Here is a 21,951-nt window from a genome sequence, read left to right on the forward strand (position 1 = left end):
AATAAAAATAAAAAACTTTATCTATAATCCAAGAGCGATAAGACAATTTTATCCTGAAGGCTCAGTGGGTATTAACATCATTTTGTTTAGCTTAATGTAACACAGACAGTGGTGCAACAAAGCACAGATCATTGACACAGCTGTAACTCTAAAAGTTTGATGTTTGGCAGCTTTAAATACTTTGTCATATTTTCCTGCCCTTCAGCTTGTCACCTCAAGAAGGCACAACAGAAATACTTTTGGAACTAATTAAAAACCTAAGTTCTAGACTGAGGTTAAATAAACAGAAACTATTTTAATTGACTCAAAATACTGACTGGATGCTGGCAGGGGTTTGGGGAGTGAATGTGTTTGTTTCTTTTGGTCTATGTGGATATAAGAATACGTGCATTACATTAGTGTGGTGTCTAGGGCTGAATGTGGGCTCAGTGGATGACAAAATTCTTATTACATAATAATGCAATTATTGCATTTATTTGGCCATTGTCATCCCACATCTCCTGCAGATGAATGACACAAGGAATTCCCATTTAAATGAAATGACAGAAAGCATAGCATTGTTTTTCAGCACCAGAACTTTCCCTTCATAAACTGTAGTGATATTACTTACTTACTTACTTAATTAATTAATTAATGAATTAATGAATTAATTACCTCAATAAGAGCGCTGCAGTCACAACTCATCATGAAGTTTGTTCATATTGTACATGTACATGTGTTTGCAGGGTCACATATGGGTTAACACTGTTCCTACTAATGAAAAAGGAGTTGATACTGACTGTGGAGGGCATTCAGTGTGAGCTTCTCCCCATAAATCCTAAAACATGCTAAATAGTCTAGCGAGGAACTAAAAACCAGAAACCTGGCTCCTACAGAACTATTATAGAATGGTACATGCTGCTTTGCTGTAGTGATGTATGGCGGCCTTGATATTCAGCTGACACCCTCAGCTTGCTGTCAGAGTCAGTAGGATAAACTAAATTACTGGTGCAGTACAGTGGAGATAGACTTCACACTGCCTCTATACACCTGAACTATTTTTCCCATCTCCCACTAACTTCCACACACAAACACAGGCACACACATAGCTCTGCTAACCCCACGTCCCAAGGCCCATCGACCGTCTTGTCGGTTATGATAGTGCTGGGTGCTTTGTTGCCTTTCGTTTACGCTCGGCTTGAGTAGAATAAGTAAAGAGAATTTCAATCCAGTTCCAGTGTTGACAGTGGGATTTGCAATCAATATGTAGTCAACACTCGCCTCATTTCTCCGAGGCTAAAGACACCTGGGTCCTGTCGACTTATACAAGAGTGTAAGCACCTCCATTTGGGCACTTTACTTCTTTAGCTCTGTACATGATTGGAGCAGCTGAGGTTAATGTGCTGCTGACAGACACACAGCCACATTATTGAAGGAAAAGGACCTTGAGCTATAATGCTTACTTTACTTAACAGTGATTAATCCTATTGCAGAACAGCATTAAGTAGGTTGTACTTAATGTCTGTACGCCGCCATGTTTTTTTTGACATACATTTTTCTGACTGGTTAATAAACCTGTCCACCACATCCATAAACTAAACTCCAGGTTTGTGCCAACATTGCTTACTACAAAATTAAACTTGTCTTGTTAATGGTTAATCATACATTGATTACACTAAGTTTGGACATGACAATAAATTATGCTACATTCCATAACACAGGCTAACCTGACATTCCCAATGTTTCTTCCGGAGCATCTACAGATAATGGAAGTTTATTTGATGTTTTGCAACCTTATACTGTTCTATCGGGAACAACAACAAACACAAAACTTGCTTCCCAGATGTACACAGGGTTTATGTAATGTAAAATAAACTGCAGATACTCAGATGTTTGTCTAGAGTTACGATTACACAAGTAATGACACTTATCAGATGTCAAAGACAAGCTGAGAATGCTGATGTGCTGATAAAACGGGGCTATGTGAGCGGAAACACCAAAACATCAGCAGGATCACTGACTTACCCGACTTACCATTGTCGAACGCCAAAAATGTAGCTTCGTACACGTTGTTCTTCACATGCACAGACTCGCGGTCCAGCATGGCCATAGTGGTGATCTGACCATTGGTGCGATTGATTCTTAGCCAGTTAGCAGGATCGGACAGTTTGGAGTACCTGTAAAACACAAGTTTATACATCAGTGTTTTCTTTATGCTACAGTAAATTACTTTTTCATATTTTATTTACCATATAATCATAATTATAGATTGTGAAGTAGTAATTCTAAAAGCTATATTAATAAAGAATGCAGTATCCTAAAAAAAAATGTATGTAGCCTGCCCTCTACTGCTTTAAAAAAGTTATTTCAATCATAATTGAACTTGGGTTGCCAGTGCCCAAACCTGTAGATTGAGTACCCATAAGTGGTTTCTCAGTATAAGGAAGAGCCATGCCCTCCAGAATTTCCTCACTGAGCTGCATAGGCTGCACTAACACTGATTAATGATGCGGGTGCTAGGGTTTAGGTAGTGACTATTCAGATCAAAGAGAGTCCTATTAGGCTTAAAACAACTGAAGTTCCATCCTTGTAACTTGCAAACAAAATGAGAGATTCACACAAGACACTCGTGCAAGGCTCTTCCTCCTTTCGGATTGGATCATCTGTTAATTTTAACGTAAATAAATAGGACATTATGGATTAATCAGAATTAGAGTTCTTATCAGTAAAGGTTTGGACATGATTTTTATCTGGGACTAGACATAAGATACATTTATTAGATACATTTATTAATCTTACACTTCCTTTAAGGGTATCCAAGGTCTCTACATATATTGATTTGATAAATATATGCCATCTGAGCAATTTTGGCAGTTTATCATTTAGTGACAGTGAACAGATTGGCAGCCTGTCCCTGTTACTCTGGTATCAAATTCCTGCAGCACTCTGCCTGACCTCACATATGCACGTTGCCATCATGTGTGCCACTGAAAACTATTTGCTACTTCAGCCTATAAAGTTCAGAGAGTTTATTAGCAGCAATATCTGCCATAGACTGAACCTTTCCTTAATATATTTGGGCTCCTACTTTACATAACGATATCAAGTGGTATCATTTTACCCTCCCAGACTCTCACTTTTATGTACTGCTTAGGTCTTAGCAAAAACGAAGGCTACGAGACATGACCCAACATCACAGAACTGTTTTGAATTCTCCAAACACTTCCATAAATTCACAGCTTTAATCCCATCTAATAGTAAAGTTTGCTGTCGAACAGACTAGCCCTCAGATCTGCCTCTCTCTTCTCTTCCTCCAGAGACAGCAAAAAATAAATTAAAAAAATGAGAAAAATGAGAGGAAACGTTGCTGGCTGCCTACCCACTCTCTGCTGCTGCTGCTGCTGCGTGTCTGAGCGTACGCAGAGTTCAGGTGGGGTCACCAAAGCAGGCACGGAGCTGTCTGAAAGGCTCTGAGCTCAGATCAATAACACAGACTTACTAAAAAATTGAAGAAAGTGACCATGTCTGAGGCATGGCACTCAGCTCACGGCCACAGGGACATACTGCACTAAGATCTTGTTTTCTTTTCATGGATATTTTTATAGAAGCATTACATCACATCATGATAGAAATCAAGATCAGAGGGTAGATTATAAGTGATTCATACAGAGCGCAGTCTCAGCTCATTACCCCCAACTAGTGGTGCTGCAAGAAATAGCACACTACTCTTCTGTTGACATTAACTTGCAACAAATTCATCCTAAGTGTCCCGAAGCTGGTTTCCAAGGGTTTCAGATTTATGAACTTTCTGAATTTTATGAACAAGTTAAAACAAAACAAGTTCTCAAAATGTTGCATATAACAGGATGCAGAAACCAATAAACTGGGCATAAATCTGAATTCTGAACTAAACCAGAAGCAAGTAACTTCAAAGTGTTCAAAAGTTCCAACCAGTATAGCCTAACTACACTTCTTAAAGTACTTCTAAACTGAACATCACAAGCCCGAAAGACCTGAATACCTAAAGATGTCTGCCCATACCAGTATATGTACTACAAGCTAAACTTAATAACTTTCCTAGAAGCACTAAACAGTATTTTCCCTAAGGACATGTGTTATGTATATGGTAAAGGTATGAGCTGAAAGTGAAGAGAGTCATTTTCAGACATACTGGATATTTTTACTTCCAAATTGCTCAGTAACCTCCAAAAATCTTTAGCGACCCAACAACTGCTTTGGGAGACAGGACCTCCGCTAAAGCTATTGCTCACCCCGCAGTAGACTATACAAGCCCACCTTTAACACACTATCAATTCACTAACATTTCCAGTGGCATCCTCAGTCGGTGACATTAAGGAAAATCAATATGGCTGGGTTGGTAGAGGGACGAGCCTGACGGACCATGGAGGGCACGTGGGAGTCTCTGTCACGCTTGGGGTCAACTCCTGCCTGGCATCGTGCATTCGACTTATTACAGGGACGCCTGCCTCACAGTGGTCGTTGCCAAGCGATGGGTGATGTAGCAAAATGTGGGAGGAGAGGGTCACTGGAGAATGCCATGCAGTTGGGATAAATTCTGATTAAATACTGGGGATAACATACGGTATATACTCCGGATGGCCAGTGAAACAGGGCTGAAACTAAAGTCAAATCAAAATGCAGATTTGAATGGGCACATATAGCAAACACAAAGGCTGCAGTTTTTGAAGCACCAGAATTTTTTTTCACAAACAAGACATCCTTTTCAGCAGCTCATAAAAATACTTCAGTCATTTTGAGACATTTTTACATTTTTAAGTTGAAAGGAATCAAATGAACACATACTAGCTTCACAATGTAGAGGTAGTCTTGTCAGGCTTTTGCAGGGCATTCAGTGCAGAAATCGCATGGATGTTGATGGAGTTGGCGTCACGTTGGGTTTCTCAAATGGTTTTCTGTTTTTTCAGACCCAAAGCTAAAACTGCCTAAAAATGGTTTTACAGCAAAAAACTGCATGTTTCCTTTGGAGTTTACATAAGCAGTCAAAAACCAATATGGGAGCAGATGGGGAAAACTGATGCTGGAGTAAAAGAGCGTGGAGTTCAGATGCAAAAAATAAGTTGTTTGAGAGTAAGAATTTTTTATTTTTTTTTAAATGAGATGTATCACCTGCCTTTGTCAACCAATCGCGGACTGCCACCTTTGCTCCTCACCCAGTCCCCTATCATTAGTCATCCTGACATCTACAGCACATCTCTGACATCTCTAACAAATCTGTACACACGGCTTTTCAGATACTTTTCAAAACAACAACACTCAAAGGTGCATTGTGTGACTTTTCTGATGGAAAAGTTATTGCTTTGTCTGAAATATTTCACAGTATGGCATTTCTATCTCCACTGAGACCAAACCAGACCAAGTTACAGGTCAGATCTGTGGAGTAGCAACCCTGCTCACAGTCAGAATTCCTGTTTTACTAAGTATTTTGAGCTATGAAACTATCTGTAAGTGAATAAATCTAAGGTAGTTCTGTTTAATGTCATACAATCGAACATTCCAACCAAAGCAATAACATATCCATTGAAAAAAGTAGGTGATGGACCCACTACCGAAAAGTTACACATTGCAACTTTAAATCTCTATAGTTATTGTACATAGATCTAAAGTTACACAGTGCAACTTTAAATCTCTATAGTTAACTGTACATAGATCTAATCATAAATTGCATTACCTGACAACCTGGTGGACAAAGTGGTCTGGGTCCTGTGCAGAGAACACGGTGAGGGTGGTCCCAGCTGGTACGCCCTCCTCAAAGCGAATCATCTTGGGGTTGACGGGGAACACAGGAGGCTCATTCACGTCCTGCACTGAGATGGTCACTCCTGCAGTGGATTGCAGTGAAGACTGGATACCAGTGGCCAGATGGGCCTGGTTGGACACTACCACTGTCAGCACGAAGTTACGGTTCAGCTCAAAGTCCACTGGCTAGAGAAAAGAAGGTCAGTTGAAGTTATACTATCGTCAAATTATCATGATTTGAAAATTTTACTGTTAATTGACAATTACTCAGTGGAAAAGTAAAATTAAAGATCATATGGAGCAAATAACTGCAAGAATACAACTGAAAACATTTATTGCCGACAAATGGTGTTAAGCCCAAACCAAATGTTTCAAATGGATGTCTATCTTTTATATAGGTGTTTTTTTGTGTGAGTTTATGGCAAATATTATGAATAGTAAATGAGAAGACAATGTGTATGACTGTACCTACACTATAACTTAATTTCATATCATTTTATTTTTATTGCATTTTTACTGTTGTTTTATAACGATATGTGGTTTGCACTAAAAAATTGTTTAATAATAATAATTTAAAAAAAAAATGCTTTAACTATATGTTGCTTTTGCATTTGATTTTAGAAGGTCAAATATGCAAATTATATAATAATAAATGTGGCGTAAAGAATTGTTTTAGAACATGTTTTAATCAAAGGGACAGTATAATCAAACACTGGACAAAAGGTATTTAAATTCATTACCAAAACTCATTCTTTTAATTCTTTACAAGAAGTGTAAAGCAGTTATAAATGAATAAAATGTTTTCACAATTAATGGGTTTCAGTTCATGTCATAACCAACATTTTTCCCCATTTAAAAAATATGTATTTTTGTTGAAAGAGTTCATTGTTACGGCAACTATCCTGATATTTTGTATCATTCTGAAACCCATGGATATGGCCCATTGATGAGTTGGTAAATATATTTTATGGATGCTATTACTTACTTTTACCACAGTGAGCATGCCCTCGTTGGTGACAGGGTTGGTGCGGATGGTGAAGTGCCCGGTTGGGTCTCCACTGACGATGCGATAAACAGCGTTCCAGTTTGGGCTGTGGGGCTGATCCCGATCCAGCACAGTCAGGTTTGTCACTACCACATTCACCCTGTTCTCCGGCACTTCCCCTGAAAACTGCACCATGACAAATAAGGAAAGAAACATTGTGTGGTGAGAATTGGCCAGTGATAATGATGTAGTAATTTGACTGGCCTAATGCCCTCCAATGAAATTATTTATGGAGATGTTGAACCTTATTCGATAATTTGGCATTTTCCATAATTGTCCGTATTAAAACAAACTGCACTGAGGTTGCACTTATTACATTAAATGGAAAGGGAGTCACAGAGAGATGTATTTTGTAAATTAGAGAATTGCATCTTCCATTATGTTAATGTAGTCCCTAGTGCATGCCTGTTCATACGAAACTCAACTAATGGATTTGTTCAATTAAGTGTTTACCCATTTAATTTGAATTCTGTTCATTCCTCAAATCTGGGATTTAATATGCAATTAGATAAGTACTGTTAATTAAGGCAGCATTAGCAACAATCTTTGCCTAATGAACTTCATTAAGTTGCTGCGGAAATGAAACTGTATATAAATTTAACTGTATTTCCTCATCCAACTCTCATGGCACCTGCCTGTCTCTGTCAGGTACCATTAACCAATCACCACACAAACCCATCCTGTTGTTTCAGATACATGCCACAACCTCCTTTGCATCGTGCAACCTCTTCTCCTCCTCTCACTTTCTCTTCAAAACCACCACTACCAAAGCCTAGGACAAGGGCTTGATGCCAAAACGTCACATTGTGTTGTTATTAACATAAAATTTGGGAACGCCAAAGAACTGCAGTGCAGATCTGTTTTCTTCCTTTCTTTCTTTCTTTTTTTTTTTTCTTTAGACCCAGCACACAGCAGTAACTTTTATCAGATGTACATGTCTCTATCTACCAGTATTGCTTTCCAGCATAATACCATGGCAGTAGAAAGGAAGTAGCATGTAAACTAAAAGTGTAATCACATGATAATTACTTAAGGAATCAGGACACATTTTACTTTTATAGATATATTATAGAAAATTTTGTGTAACTTTAACCCAGTATGAAAGAGACTGCGATCCCTGTTACACTATTCCCAAGCTGTTACTGTGCTACTGAAGTCAAGTGAGACCAAATCAGTCATTACAGTTTACTGATTTGTGTTTATTGTATATATAAGTCTAACTTGGTTGACAAACAAGTTTCCAGTGAAGAAGCAAACTCCATAATACATAAGGCTTTGCAGGGTGTATCGAGCTACATGCAGACTGACCACTCAAAGGTGCACACAGGCCTGAGATGATAATCCAGTTTATGAGGCATGCTCCTGGCAGCTGCAGCTTTCTTTAATGGCTTCATCACGGCTGGATTGAAGCGGGATCCAAAGCCCAGCCCATCCCTTCCCTCTTTTCATCCCCCAGCCGTACAAGCAGGCCCGATAAGCACAGAACAAATTAAATATGCACTCTCTCCCATAGTCTCTGGTGTGTGGGCCGCTCCATTTCATTTGCAAACCCCAAGGCTTCCACCACAAACCTTCCATGTTTGTTGTCAGACGGCACACTGGGATACGCTCGTCTCCGGGGGCGTAGACAATGGCTGTGGATGTAAGGGGAGGGTGAATGGACAGCCTCTCTAAAACGCAATGTGGACTCATTGATAAGCCTCAAGAGACTTACTTTACAAAGCAGTTAGGAGTTAGAAAGTATGTAAGGAGGAGTCTGTTTTGCCAAATGGCTAAATGCAAACCAACTGTAAACAAAAATAGAGAAAAGGCATCACAATGTGCATTAGTTTGGTTTATATGATCTATATATGATCTATACTAGTAGACTTTACTTTGAGGTGCACATTTTCCAGATGCACATTTTCCACACATGGAGGTAGCATAAATTCAGCCTGGACAAACAAACCTTGCTTCAGTCTACCACTTCTCCAGACTGTATCTGCTCCTCAGCCTTCACCACTTCACTCCATTACTCCACACCTCCTCTCTTTCAGTCAGTGCCCAATTTGCCCAATATAAATCCTCTGTAGCAGTTGTTTGGCCACTTCAGTTAGTGCAGTGCCCCACCTCCTCCTCAGCACCCCTCATCCTATCACCCTCTCATCATCCCCTTCCCTCACCCCCTCATCTCTACCACTTCCAGTGTCCAGGCCTGGGGAGAAAACTTCTCCTATAAGTCATCTAATCTTTCACACTCTTTACCACAATGTTCTGCTGGGAAGTGCCAAAGATAACTCAGTAAAGCTTACTAATACTAATATTTTCCTTTTGGGTCCTTTTGAGTCTTTAAAGGTTGAAATGAATATATTTTTGTGTGTATTTTAAATTAGAGCAGCCTGTTTCTAAATCAGTTTATAAATCTTACATAGAAAAAAATCACTTTTTGCCCTTCATCACAATCTTCATCAACTTTCTTTCAATCATATCATATTTCCATTTAAAAGCAATGAGACATTATTATAGAAATGCAAATAACCTCAAATAAACCATCAAGGAGCGTGGAGGAGGCAGCAGATTACATTATACGCATGAATGCAGGTTATTTCACCATTCAAATGTGATAAATAAAATATAAAGTCATTAAACTAAAATAATGCATCTATTATATCACTGAGAGGGGAACTTGTGAACTTCTGTTTGCTCTGGCCTTCCTTAAAGAAACTGTTATTCAGCATGAAAAATATCTGTGATAGAGCTTGATTAAATTACATATTACACGCATGCTTAAATACGAGACCGAATTCGCTTCATCAGATCTGCATATAGAGTTACTTTAGGCCACTGTTTATTCAAACCCTCATACTCTAGTGCAGCTCTCATCAGTCCAGACCCATTGTGCTAAAGTGGTTACGCGGATACACTGAAGACCACAGCAGGAGAAATGTGCATAACCACCTTGTTACTGAAGGCAAATGAGAACATTGTGCACCTCAATGAAACTAAATTAGATTCACAGACACAACAGCAGATTCTGACGGCAGCATTTTGGGCAGAACATGTCCCTAAGCAGAGCCGGGATACAGCTGTGACGCTAACATCAGTCCACTTATCACTGCTCTTATGTCTTCTCTATGATGCAATAAAGTTATAGCCATCGGCAGCAGGCACTCAGTCCCAGTCTCATGTTTTATACTTCAAAACTGAGGCGCTCCTCTGCTGTTTTCTTAGTAAACCTTCCTAAAGGCGATCCAAAATCGACAGTTTTTGATTTTTCCTTTCAAATGTTTAGAACTCAAAATATACAAGATATTTGTAACACTACTAGTCTACATTATTTATCCAAAACTCCAAAGAAAACACAGCAGTGATTAGATATGTTAGGCTTATATTTAAAATGTCTTTTCCAGTTAGAATAAAGCTGGGATATTATTATGCATTTGCTGTGTGGTTTAGCAGAAGCAACAGGTGGAACAAGTCAAATTAAGGCTAACACTTCTTAGAATCCTAAACTGCAATCATTTATGTTTTTACACATGAATAAGACATCTAGGCAATATGTGGGGAAACAGTATTTTTCTGTGTGTGTGGCACCAACTGAAGCATTGAAAACAACCTGCCCCATGAAGATAAGAGGAGGCCTGATGAAGACACAAGACCTGTGGCAGCACCAGTTAGCTGCTACTATAAATCGACGGAGAGGTAAAAGGATCTAAAGTGATGGATGTGGTGGAGATAATTTCATGTTCTGAAGGCCTTTTAGAAGCTCCACAGGTAAGTGCAGAGGGCTGTGCTGAAGCCTGTATTTGAGCTGGAACCCTACAAATCACTGAAAAGCCACTGACACGGCAGAGGCGCTCTTGTTGAGTTAGACTGCATCCTGTCTCCTTCTGTTTATCACGTAAGCACAAACACGGAGCTAACATTACTCGTTAGGGCCCATGTGGGGGGATGAATAAAACATGCAGCTCCTTTTTTCAAATTAGCAGCAGTATATCAGCTTGGTTGACGCCCCCGCAAGCAATTTCACTTAATTAACGCGCTTATGTTTTCTGAATGCCTCCCATAGAGAGCATCCCCGTGTCTGTCATACACAAATAATTACTGAACCGCTCAGAGACGACTTGGTTGTGTGGGAAGCAAAAACAAAAAACGAGGAGATTGACAAACAGCAAAGTCTTTTCTGTGCATTTTTTAAACATGGATGTTGTAGAAAAACTGAAAACATGATTCTTTTGGCTGTGTTTTTTAGGTGGAACTGCTAAACTAGAAGAGGAGAGTTCTGCTGGCATACTTTTTCAGAATTATATTTGGTTCCTGGTAAGAAGCCTTGAAAAAATAAAAATAAAAATCATAAAAAATATATGATATGATTTTATTATTTTTTTTTTAATCAGTCTGTTAGGGTTTTTGGCTAACCAGAAACTATGATGATCTTGCGTAAGACATTTTGGATAAACATGGCTGTAATTGTTGAAATAACTGCTCGATCCTCTGTTTTTATCATCTCTGGAAACCCCTACAATAGTTGGTATACAAAAATGTGAGCCTCTACAAAATCTTCACTTTGAATGAATATATTTGATTTAATTGATACTTCTGGTACCAAGTATCAAAAACACATACTATTATTAGTGATGGGCAAATGAGACGGAGCTCCGGAGCTCGTCTCGTTCTTTCTGAAACAAATCACTCTGAAGCACTGCCTCGGAGCTCGTCTTGCAGCAGCGACCACGATCACGTGACCAAAGTGTGGAAGTGTCGCTCCCTCCCCCTACTGCTTCACTCTGCGTGTCAATCGCATCAGTGTATCGAAGCGTTTCATTGGCTCGGCGAAGGTTCCGCTGTGTGATTGGTTCAGAGTGCTTCAGAGTGTTCAGCGCACTTCCGTGGTTTGACAAGCACTAAACTGCTACAGTATAAAAGATGCACCAATATTTCTTAAAAATGTTGGGTAGTGACGAGTATTGTGTGACGTTAGTGGTGATTTTGGTGACTTTTGGCAACTTTTGGCATTTGTTTCATTTTCGATGGCATCTACAAGTGGAAAACGATCCATGGTTTGGGATCACTTTGATCTAATTCCACCTAACAAGGTCACACCTACTTTTTTATTTACAGCAGCTGTTTATGTTGCTCTTTACACATTATTTTAAATCATCATTATTATTGTTGTTGTTGTTAGGTACGGTCTATGTTCTGCACACAACTACTGTCTTACACTAACAATACTTCATAGACACCTGCATCGTGCCAATGGTTAAATTTGTCCACTAGAGGTCAGTGTTTCTCTCGAACCATTTGAGACAATATTGCGACTGAGGTGTCAATGCTTCACGAGGCTCCGTTCGCCCATCACTAACTATTATATACTATTTTCTATGACAGCAGGCAAACCCTCTTCAGAATTGTATGGCATAATTCCTTTGCATTGTTTCAGTTGAATTCAGTATGTTTACCATGCTCCCTGCCATTATGCCATTTAATCTGACTTTATGTGTTTTAAATGAAAAGGGCCACAAGCATACAAGGGCAGAGCAGGGAGACAGCAAATGATCAGAGACAGGACTCAAACTCATACAAGATTTGCAAGCTGCCTTTACACTATCAAGGCACAAGTTGTTAAATGAATTCATCCTTAACAAACTTGTTTTCCACTACATCCATTACAATTAAGTAGCTATTTTCCAAAACACTCTGCTTGAAGTCTATTTTCTCAAATGTGTCACATGTTTAATCAACACATTAGCCAGTGCCAAGTGTGGGGGTGATCTCACCTTTAAAGGGATAGTTTGGGATTTTTGACATAAATCTGTATGTCATCCCCGTGAGCAGTGTCGTGCATCAACACTGACTAACCCCGACAGCGTCCGGTGAGCCCAGATACTGACAGTTTTCGGTGCTGACGAAAGTAGTCCGGCAAGTTGGCTGGGGACTGTATAATAAAGCATTTTTCTTCTCAAAACAATCTGTGTTCAAAAGAGTGATACATTTGCATCACAAAACCATCAATGCCTAAAAAGTCAGACCTCATAATCGCTTGGCACTATTTTCTTTCCGTTCGTATCACTGCGCGCTGCCGCCAGGTGACAGCCGAGCCTGGTTCACTGTGTTTTTTCTGCTCAGAATGTTAGCGACAACATGTCTGATTACGACACCGACAATAAAGACTTTGCCTGTACCACAAAGCCAAGGGGAGATCTTTATGAACCTGAATATACTGATGCTGAAATTCACCAGATGGAGTTAGAACGAGCAGAGAGAGAAGAGAGACAGAGAAGTGGTACAAGTTGACCAAGTGAGCGACAATCACCATCACGTCATTTAGAAACTCGTACACAGTGAACATAGAGCCTCCACTGTGACTGAAGCATGGACGACTAATAGAAACATGGAATCATCCACACGTCCACGTAGCTGCTGCCAACAGTGTAAGAGACATTTACAATAGTAATAACAGTCGACTTATAAAGTTAGGTTTTGTAGAAGCTTCACTGGTGATATGACACTGAGTGATTTACTGCACACAGAGTTACAGCTGATTCTTGAGTCTGTTCTCTTGTAAACACAGCTGCACTTCTTCGTTCTTACCTGGTTTGGTTTCCACGTTGAAGCTTAAGTCAAGAAGCCAAAGTTTCCTCAGCGCAAAGTCCATGACAGGAAAACATTGACATGTGTGTGGAGATTCAGCCAGACTTTTGTTGTTGCAGCCTGGAGAATCAAGAGTTCACACCATTTTTTAGATATATTCTTATGTATCTTATATAAGCTTATATATTTTATGGCTCTAGCTCTCATGTTAGTTCTCTCGCGTGGCGGTGGTCTGCACATGTAAACACTGTTAAACAACTGAACAAAGTGATGGATTTGTTCACGGCTGTCACCTGGCGGCAGCGCGCAGTGATACAAATGGAAAGAAAATAGTGCCAAGCAATAATGAGGTGTGACTTTTTAGGCATTGATGGTTTTGTGATGCAAATGTATCACCCTTTTGAACACATGTTGTTTTGAGAAGAAAAAAACACTTTATTATACATAGTGCTGTCATGCGATAAAAAAAATTGAGAGATTAATTAATTATTACATTATTTGTGGCAGATCAAAAGACTGATATAGAACAAAAAAAGTGACTTTATAAAGTCATTTATTGTTTAACAAATCTCTCCAAATTGGCTGTTGAGCCCAAGTCTCCATGAATAAGAAACTGTTTGCTGTAAAGTAGCAAAGACGAGGAAATCTGAACATAATAACTTTTGTCTACTTAAAGACAATAAAAAGTCCAGTCTTTCCTTAACCATATTAAAAATATTATTGATAGAGAAATGCTTTATATATGAGATCACTGGTTTTAGTCCTGGTTTTAGTCCTGGTTTAGACCTGCTTTAGTCCTACTTTAGTCCTGGAATGGATTAATCCTGGTTTTAGTCCTGGTGTTAGTTCTGGTTTAGTCCTGGTTTTAGTTCTGGTTTTAGTTCTGGTTTAGTCCTGGTTTAGTCCTGGTTTAGACCTGGTTTAGTCCTGGTTTAGTCCTGGACTGAATTAGTCCTGGTTTTAGTCTTTGTGTTAGTTCTGGTTTAGAGGCTCACAGGAGGAAGCGCGGTTTACGCCGCGTACGCGAGAAAACACGATCCACACGCGGCTCACGGGAGCTCGTCGGTGTCCGCTCAGTGTCTACGAAAGGAAACGTGGTCGCGCGTTCTCAGGTTAATGACGATGATGAAGGTGTGTGTTTGTGTGTGTTTGTGTTTGTGTGTGTTTGTGTGCGTGTCCCCTCATGTGGCAGGTCACTATAGGACAGTAGTGCAGACATCATGAGTCTATGCAGGTTGTTTTCACCAGTGACATTTAAGTTGTAGGCGATATTATATTTGTTATTTTCTTTTATATTTCACGTCGGGAGAATAATTTCCAAGACACGAATGCGTTTTTACCTGTGCACTGCTGCCTCTGTTCTACTGGCTCTTCGACCTCGTCCATTGTGTGACTGACGCCGTAAACGTCGCTCTTACTGCGCGTGTTTTGTGTGGGTTTCCGACAATGAGTGGAATTGCCGAAATAAAAAAATGTATAAATGTGTTTTTTGTTTGTGTGTGTGTGTGTGTTGTTGTCCCAACAACACATAAAAACAGGTTTTACAATAAAGCAACTCACATACAGAAACAGTAAAGTTAGAGATTAAAAATGAGATTAACGTGATTAAAAAACATAACGCGCTAAATATGACTGTAATTAATTAATCGCAATTAACGCGATAATTTGACACCCCTAATTATACAGTCCCCAGCCAACTTGCCGGACTACTTTCTTCAGCACCGAAAACAGTCAGTATCTCGACTCACCGGATGCTGTCGGGGTTAGTCAGTGTTGATGCACGACACTGCTCACGGGGATGACATACAGATTTATGTCAAAAATCCCAAACTATCCCTTTAAGTAAAAAGAGTATTTAAAGTAGCATGCTCTAAATTATTCTCAGGTAAATTTGGTGAGATTACGACGAGAATGTAAAAAAACAAAAAACAAAAAAAACAAATCAAAGCTATTCCCAGCATTATCCCAAAACACTGTATCTACTCCAAAGTCTAGTCTTTGAGCTGCCCTACTGTACTTGGCCTGGAGAAAGAAGACATGGCTGCCCATCAAATTACATCATACGGACCGCTTGCTACTCACACTCCAGGACATAAAGGAGAGGGCCCCTTTCAAAGCAGTTCCCAATAACATCCCACATAAAAGACTGCACTTTGAGATTCCAGACACACATGCCGTGCGATGGAAAGTGGGCCAGCTGCACCCTGCCGGACCCCTATGGAGCCGTGGCACTGTCCCAAACACCTCTACACCTCTCATTCTCATTCAAAGTGTATTTTCTTGCTTATCTATAGAAGTACGCATCATATTTCTACTCACCTTCCACTTCGTTTCACTTTTTGCTGGCTATTGTTGTCTTTAACAGCTTGTTTTACATTATCTGAAAACTCTCACTCAAACACCTTACACAGCCTATTGTACGTAACATGAAAAGACTTGGAGTACAGAATATTGAGAGCGATGTAACCACTTCTTTGTAGAAAAGGTTGCTTTACTGCCATGGTAACATCATCCATACCAGACAATACTCCTAATATATTTAAGTGGTGGAAAGCAACTAATAACAAATACTACATGTACTTAAATCTAGCCCAGCCTAAATTGTAATTAGCTATCTGAAGATTCCAGTTTAGATCAACTTAATTCAAAAAGTAACTAGTAACTAATACTTACTTACTCATACTGATACTTAAGTAGTATTTTCATGTGTATTTTATACTTTTACTTAAGTACTAATTTACAAACTTTTAAACATTTTAGCCATGTACCTCTTCTTATTTCAGAATTTTAATACGGTAAAAAATTTCTGCTAAATCATCTATTCTTTATACCCATTGTCTTTTGCAAGATATAGTTTAGGAATCAACTGTTACGGTTCAAATGTATAAAATATATTTTCTGCACATGCACAATATTCTAACCCGACTAAAGTGTTTGGTACAAAATACTCACAGTTCTGGCGGTTAGCTCTGGGGGGTTATCATTGATGTCTGTGATAGAGATGAGAGCTGTCGCTGTGTTTGACAAACCAAAGTTCAAGTTCCCCTCCATGTCTGTGGCCTGGACGATGATGGTGTACTGGGAAACTTTCTGTCAAGAGATACAAAAACAGAATACATGGTGAGGCATTGTAAGTATGTGCATTATTCCTAGCTGAAGGTGTACTAAAATGTTTTTGAAAACAGTGAGTACAGAAAGATAGAACATTGAAGTGGAAAGGAAATGTTTTAACAAAAAGAGCCGTTCATTATTAATCATCAAAGTGCAAGTGCTGTGTCAAATTTGATTCAACAACATATAATGCTACTAATAAGCCTTATTTAGTCCAGTTGTACTGAGAAGTCACCTCAGAAATAAATATCAAAGAGCTGTAAAACATACCTGGAGTGGTGTTTTGTTTCATTCACACATTCACATTCACACACAAATCCTGCATATTTATTATTGTGTTCTTTTCTCAAATGGAAAACACTCTGCTCCACCTTGTGATGTCATGTGGCAATACAGGAAGTGCTCCAATATGTCTGAAAACTCCATACACTTACACTAGAATCATTTGGATGATTTCAGACCTAAAACTGCCAATCTCTACGAAACAAAACGGCAAAAGGCAAAAAGTAGCTGTTAACTTCAAAGCTACATGACATCACAAGGTGGAACAGAGCAAAGCATTACTCAAACATGTGAATGTAACAGAACACAACTCCTGAGGTAAGAACATTATAACTTGACTTAAAGTGCACAAGAGTCAATTTAGTGTTATATAGGACCTTTAATCTGTTTATACTAGTAGATAGAGAGAGGATGTGATTATGCATTCACATTGAAAATTGTGTCTCTTTCTCACTAGACTGTTGACTCTTAGATAATAATAGACACTGGACAGCGCACTTTCTGGAGGGAATAGTGGGTACACCAAATAAGAGTGTATATTGACATTTAAGAAACACATTAAGCGCCTTACAAAAACTGTTAATTTTAACTTAGTGAATTTTAGACAAATAAGACCTTTTATGACTTTATATGCGGCACGAATGTTTTTACACTCCATGATTCTGTCCCATATAGACGACTGCATAACCACATGGTCACTCGCTGCTGGAACAACACTCAAACCCATCGAATCACTTTTTAAAAAGCCATAAAAATATTGGACAAGAAACCATTCTCATTTCACCACTGCACTATTTTAGACAAGTATAATTTGCTTAATTTTAATCATTTTATTGGTTTTAAATATGGATGTTTTGTCTATAAAGTTTTGCATGGACTTGCCCCTCCTCCATTACAGGATTTTACTAAAGTAAAGACAGAGTGGGATGGGAACTAGGGCCACAGCTCGGGGGAACTGTGAGCTCCACACAGACGCACCACATTCGGACAATGTGTGTCTCAGTCAGAGGCACAACATTTTGGAACAGTCTGTCACTATCAATAAGAGAAACTTCAACTCTTGCCACCTTCAAGTCCTGCTTAAAAGAGTGGCTAAAGAAAAACCAGACTTGTGGACACTTTTAGTATAGATTTGTTACTTTTTTTTGCTTTGTTTAAATTTGTGGTGTTCCCTGCCGAGGGACTACAGATGGAAATTAGAAGTCCTGCTATAATCTGGCATATTTACACTGCAATGTTTAGATGTTCATTAATATGCACTGTCCCTATTAAATAAAGAAATAATTAATATATATATATATATATATATATATATATATATATATATATATATATATAGAGAGAGAGAGAGAGAGAGAGAGAGAGAGAGAGAGAGAGAGAGAGAGAGAGAGAGAGAGAGAGAGAGAGAGAGAGAGAGAGAGAGAGAGAGAGAGACAGAGAGAGAGAGAGAGAGAGAGACAGAGAGAGAGAGAGAGAGAGAGAGAGAGAGAGAGAGAGAGAGAGTAGAGTGAGTGTTACCATCCAAACAAATCTTACACATGTTCAATAAAGTACGTCATGGGTGTGAGCACACTGAAGAAGCAAAATATGTTGCATGGAGAGATTTGATATTTAAAACAGTGACACATTTTCCTTAAAGGTGAATACATGTACATTTTCTGATGAAGGGTGCATCACCTGCTAGTTCTCGAATGTTACACAGTATGGGAATAAACCAATCCACCTCCAAAGTCAGATCATTGGAGAGGTGTTCCCAAAGTGAAGTTGCATTTTTTCCACAGTTTTATAGAAATATAAACACCTGTAAATGAATAAATGTAAGATAGATGTTTTTAATGTCATACTGTGGAACATTCCAGGCAAAGCAGTACATTTCCATGCAAGCAGGTGGCATACCCTCCACCTGCAAAGGTACATAACACTAGGTCAGTAGAAACAGACACAAGCACTAGAGGCTTTATCTCAACATAATGGCACATTCCAGTTAAAACTAATTAGTCTTTTCTACTTGGCAGTATTGTTTTTTGACATGTAATAATACGGTGACTTGTCTGTTAACTTGTGAACAGAAATATCAACTGATGCCTCCCTGCCTCCGACACAGTTTTGTTGAGATGGTTGGTTAACAGATGATGTCCTTGATTTTGTTTTTATCTTGTAGCTTTTATCCAGACACTTTGGACAGAGCCTAATCCAGTGTGTCTATGTGTTCATTCATGCTAACAATGTAAGCCTCTCACTGGCTCCTAATCCACTTGTCTCATTATGGCCGTGTTTAGGGAGGCACAGAAACAGGGAATGGGTGTCAAGGACAGGCCAACGTTCAGTGCATTCACTCATTTACATAGAACACCGTGTCTTTTTCGTATTTACACATTGGAGACACCTGTAACCAGCAACCCAATGCACAATGCATTTTAATGAGTAATTGCGGATTAAGTGAATATGGCATGTTATTGCAAAGAATACACTGACAAAGACTGAACTGGCTGAGGGCTAAGATACAGGTTGGTTACTGTCTGGTTATAAACACTTTATCATGAATGAATGTGATAATGATGAATACACTTACCTAGAATAGTAAAATGAAGATACAGGACTACATTTATACCATACTCCATACAACTGTACAACAACTCACCCTTACATCATAGATGACCTTCACTATTTTATCTTAGTACTGTTTCTCCTACCCACCTCTTAAATATAGCTGAGTAATATATTTGTATTACTATATTTCATTTTATTTTTACTTACACATTTACATTTATATAATTATGCCTTATTTGACACAGTCTCTTGTTATTTTTATTCCTTATTTAGAATTTATTATTACCATTTAAATTTTTTGCTCTGTTATTGTAATATAATGTAATGTGTGAGCTACTATGTCCAGATAATTTCACTTTTGGCCTAAGCCTTAGAATGAATAGAGCCAATATATCTTCATGGATATATTCTTGTTTCACCTGACATGTTCCTCAGTATGACATTAAAGGTAAGTATCTTCATGGAGACATGCAGTTGATGCCACCAGGCCAAGGTACAGGTCAGGTCTATGGGGAGGCGAGCCCACTCACAGTAAGAATACTTGTTTTTTTAATGTATTTTAGAGCAATGGAAACACCTTAAATTAAATAAGTGCATAATAGATTAGTTTTTTCATACTGTGAAACATAATTACACACATCCACATCCACAAGGAGACAAGCAAATGGAAGATCCTCCATTAAAAATGTACAAAACCCAACTTTTTCTTGTTATAAATGAGTAGATTATAGTTTTTCTCCAGAAGGTGTATTACAAAAGAACTTGACAAAAAAAATAGAAGTATGAAATAGCCATTAATGAGCTTATACTTCATCTAACATGCCTATTAAATCAAGAGTACACTGCAAGAAAAAAGAACTTTGAAATTGAAATTGAATAGCTAGTGTAACCTCCTTATACAACTGTGAGCTTACTACCTGCTAACACTCTCCACTCGTCAGCGCAGTCAACACCAAGGACAGCGGAAACAGAGATCTTTCAGGTAGAGAGGCTGTTATTGCTTCCTGTCCTTCCTGCTTTTGCTTTTTGATTGGTTTGAGCTGTTGCTTTAGCGTCTCTCTCTCCTCTCTCCAGGCAGCTTATTGTGCCCTCGCCCACTGAGTCTCTTTTGATCTGGTTCTATCTCGCTCATAATATCTACTTTCACTGTCTACCACTGTGTACATCGCTCTGTCTGCAGGACTTTTCTGTCTCTGTGGCTCTTGAGGCAGAGGCACGCTGTTCAAAGAGCCCCCAGCATGGAGGCCGTTTACAACACACCCGTGGAGCCATTGTGGAGACCTGAGACAAGTTAATCTGCACCTCAAATGTTTATTAATGAAAAGTCAATATGCGTTGGCCTTTAATCGACTTATAAAGATATCATTCAAACAGTAGCTTACTAATTCTCAATTGAATGCCTCTCCCTGCAGTCTCATTTATATTGTGCAAAAAAGCAGTAGACAGACAGACTAGTTGAGGCTAAACCAGGACAGCATGTGGCAAGCTGATAGAAGTCGTTTGCAGCAGTGGCTATTACAGCTCATTGGGCTGCGTTTTCCCAGTTTGGGTAACTGCAGACATTTCAGTACTTTATTTGGCAATGAATGACAAAAGGTGTCGGTCACTACATAATCAACATGGATTATGCATTAAAGGGCCCATATTACACTGTTTTCTGATCTATGTTGTTTCCTCATCAAAAACATACCTGCAGTTGTGTTTTGTTTTATTCACACACGTTTAACACACAAACCCTGTATATTTAGGCTGAGTTCTTTTCAGGAAGTGCTCTGCTGTGTTTTTAAACTCCATACCTTCACTAGAATAATTTCAATAATTTCAGCTCTGGAATTGTCTCTACTGACTAAAAAGTAGAAGCAGCTATTAACTTGAAACCTATCGCTTCAGGACACCACAAGGGAGAACAGAGCATTTTGAGCTCTGGAGATTGGTCTGGAGATTGGAGATCTAGTTTGATGGACAAACTAATACTCAGGCCCAAGGGCCAGATTTGGCCCGCAATATAATTATATTTGGCCCACAAGATCATATCAAATATGTATTAGAGCTGGCCAGCCGGCTACAGATAGACTATAGAAACATTATTTATTTTAAAATGTTGTTATTATTATTACTTGTTCTGGATTCAGTGCTAAAGCAAAACTATTATTAAACATTTATTTTAAGAATAAAAGGTTTAACACTATATATCTTGGAAGAAGAGTAAATATGCAGATGCTGTTGAAAATTTTCAATAAATATTTAGTTTAGTTCCCAGTTTTTAGAGAGATTGACATTCCTGGTGTAGATGAAACAAAGGTAATAGCATTCTAACATGAATAAAAGCGCACAAGAGTCAATTTTGCATAACATTGGACCTTTAAGAGAAATTTGGAACAGAAATGAACATCTTAACCAGAATGTGTCTTAGAATTTCTGCAGAAAATCTGTCCATACAATATGCCAGTGCTAAGATGTCATCTGGAGGAGGTTTATAGTTTACAACGCGCTGACATATATCAGAGGGGGGGAGCACTTAGAGAACTCGAGATGGTCTAAATATGCCAGATTTAGTGCTTTGTTTGTTGATTCTGTAGAAATCTGTGCTGTTTCTCCATCCTCTGTGTTATTTTACTCATCGTTACTCCTAAGTG

At 38.8% G+C, this 21,951-nt stretch overlaps 1 protein-coding gene across 1 annotated transcript in view; it reads right to left on the bottom strand.

Moving 5' to 3' along the window:
- Positions 1-21,951, bottom strand: part of LOC110171178 (cadherin-4-like) — a 345,743-nt gene that overhangs the window by 10,047 nt on the left and 313,745 nt on the right. Inside the window, 4 exon segments of the mRNA XM_020936869.2 lie at positions 2,014-2,156; positions 5,690-5,943; positions 6,743-6,928; positions 16,325-16,462. Of these exon segments, the coding sequence (XP_020792528.2) occupies positions 2,014-2,156; positions 5,690-5,943; positions 6,743-6,928; positions 16,325-16,462 (721 nt within the window).

The sequence above is a fragment of the Boleophthalmus pectinirostris genome, unplaced genomic scaffold, assembly GCF_026225935.1.
Source record: "Boleophthalmus pectinirostris isolate CB_2022bp ecotype Guang Dong unplaced genomic scaffold, ASM2622593v1 HiC_scaffold_3, whole genome shotgun sequence".
Classification (NCBI taxonomy): domain Eukaryota; kingdom Metazoa; phylum Chordata; class Actinopteri; order Gobiiformes; family Gobiidae; genus Boleophthalmus; species Boleophthalmus pectinirostris.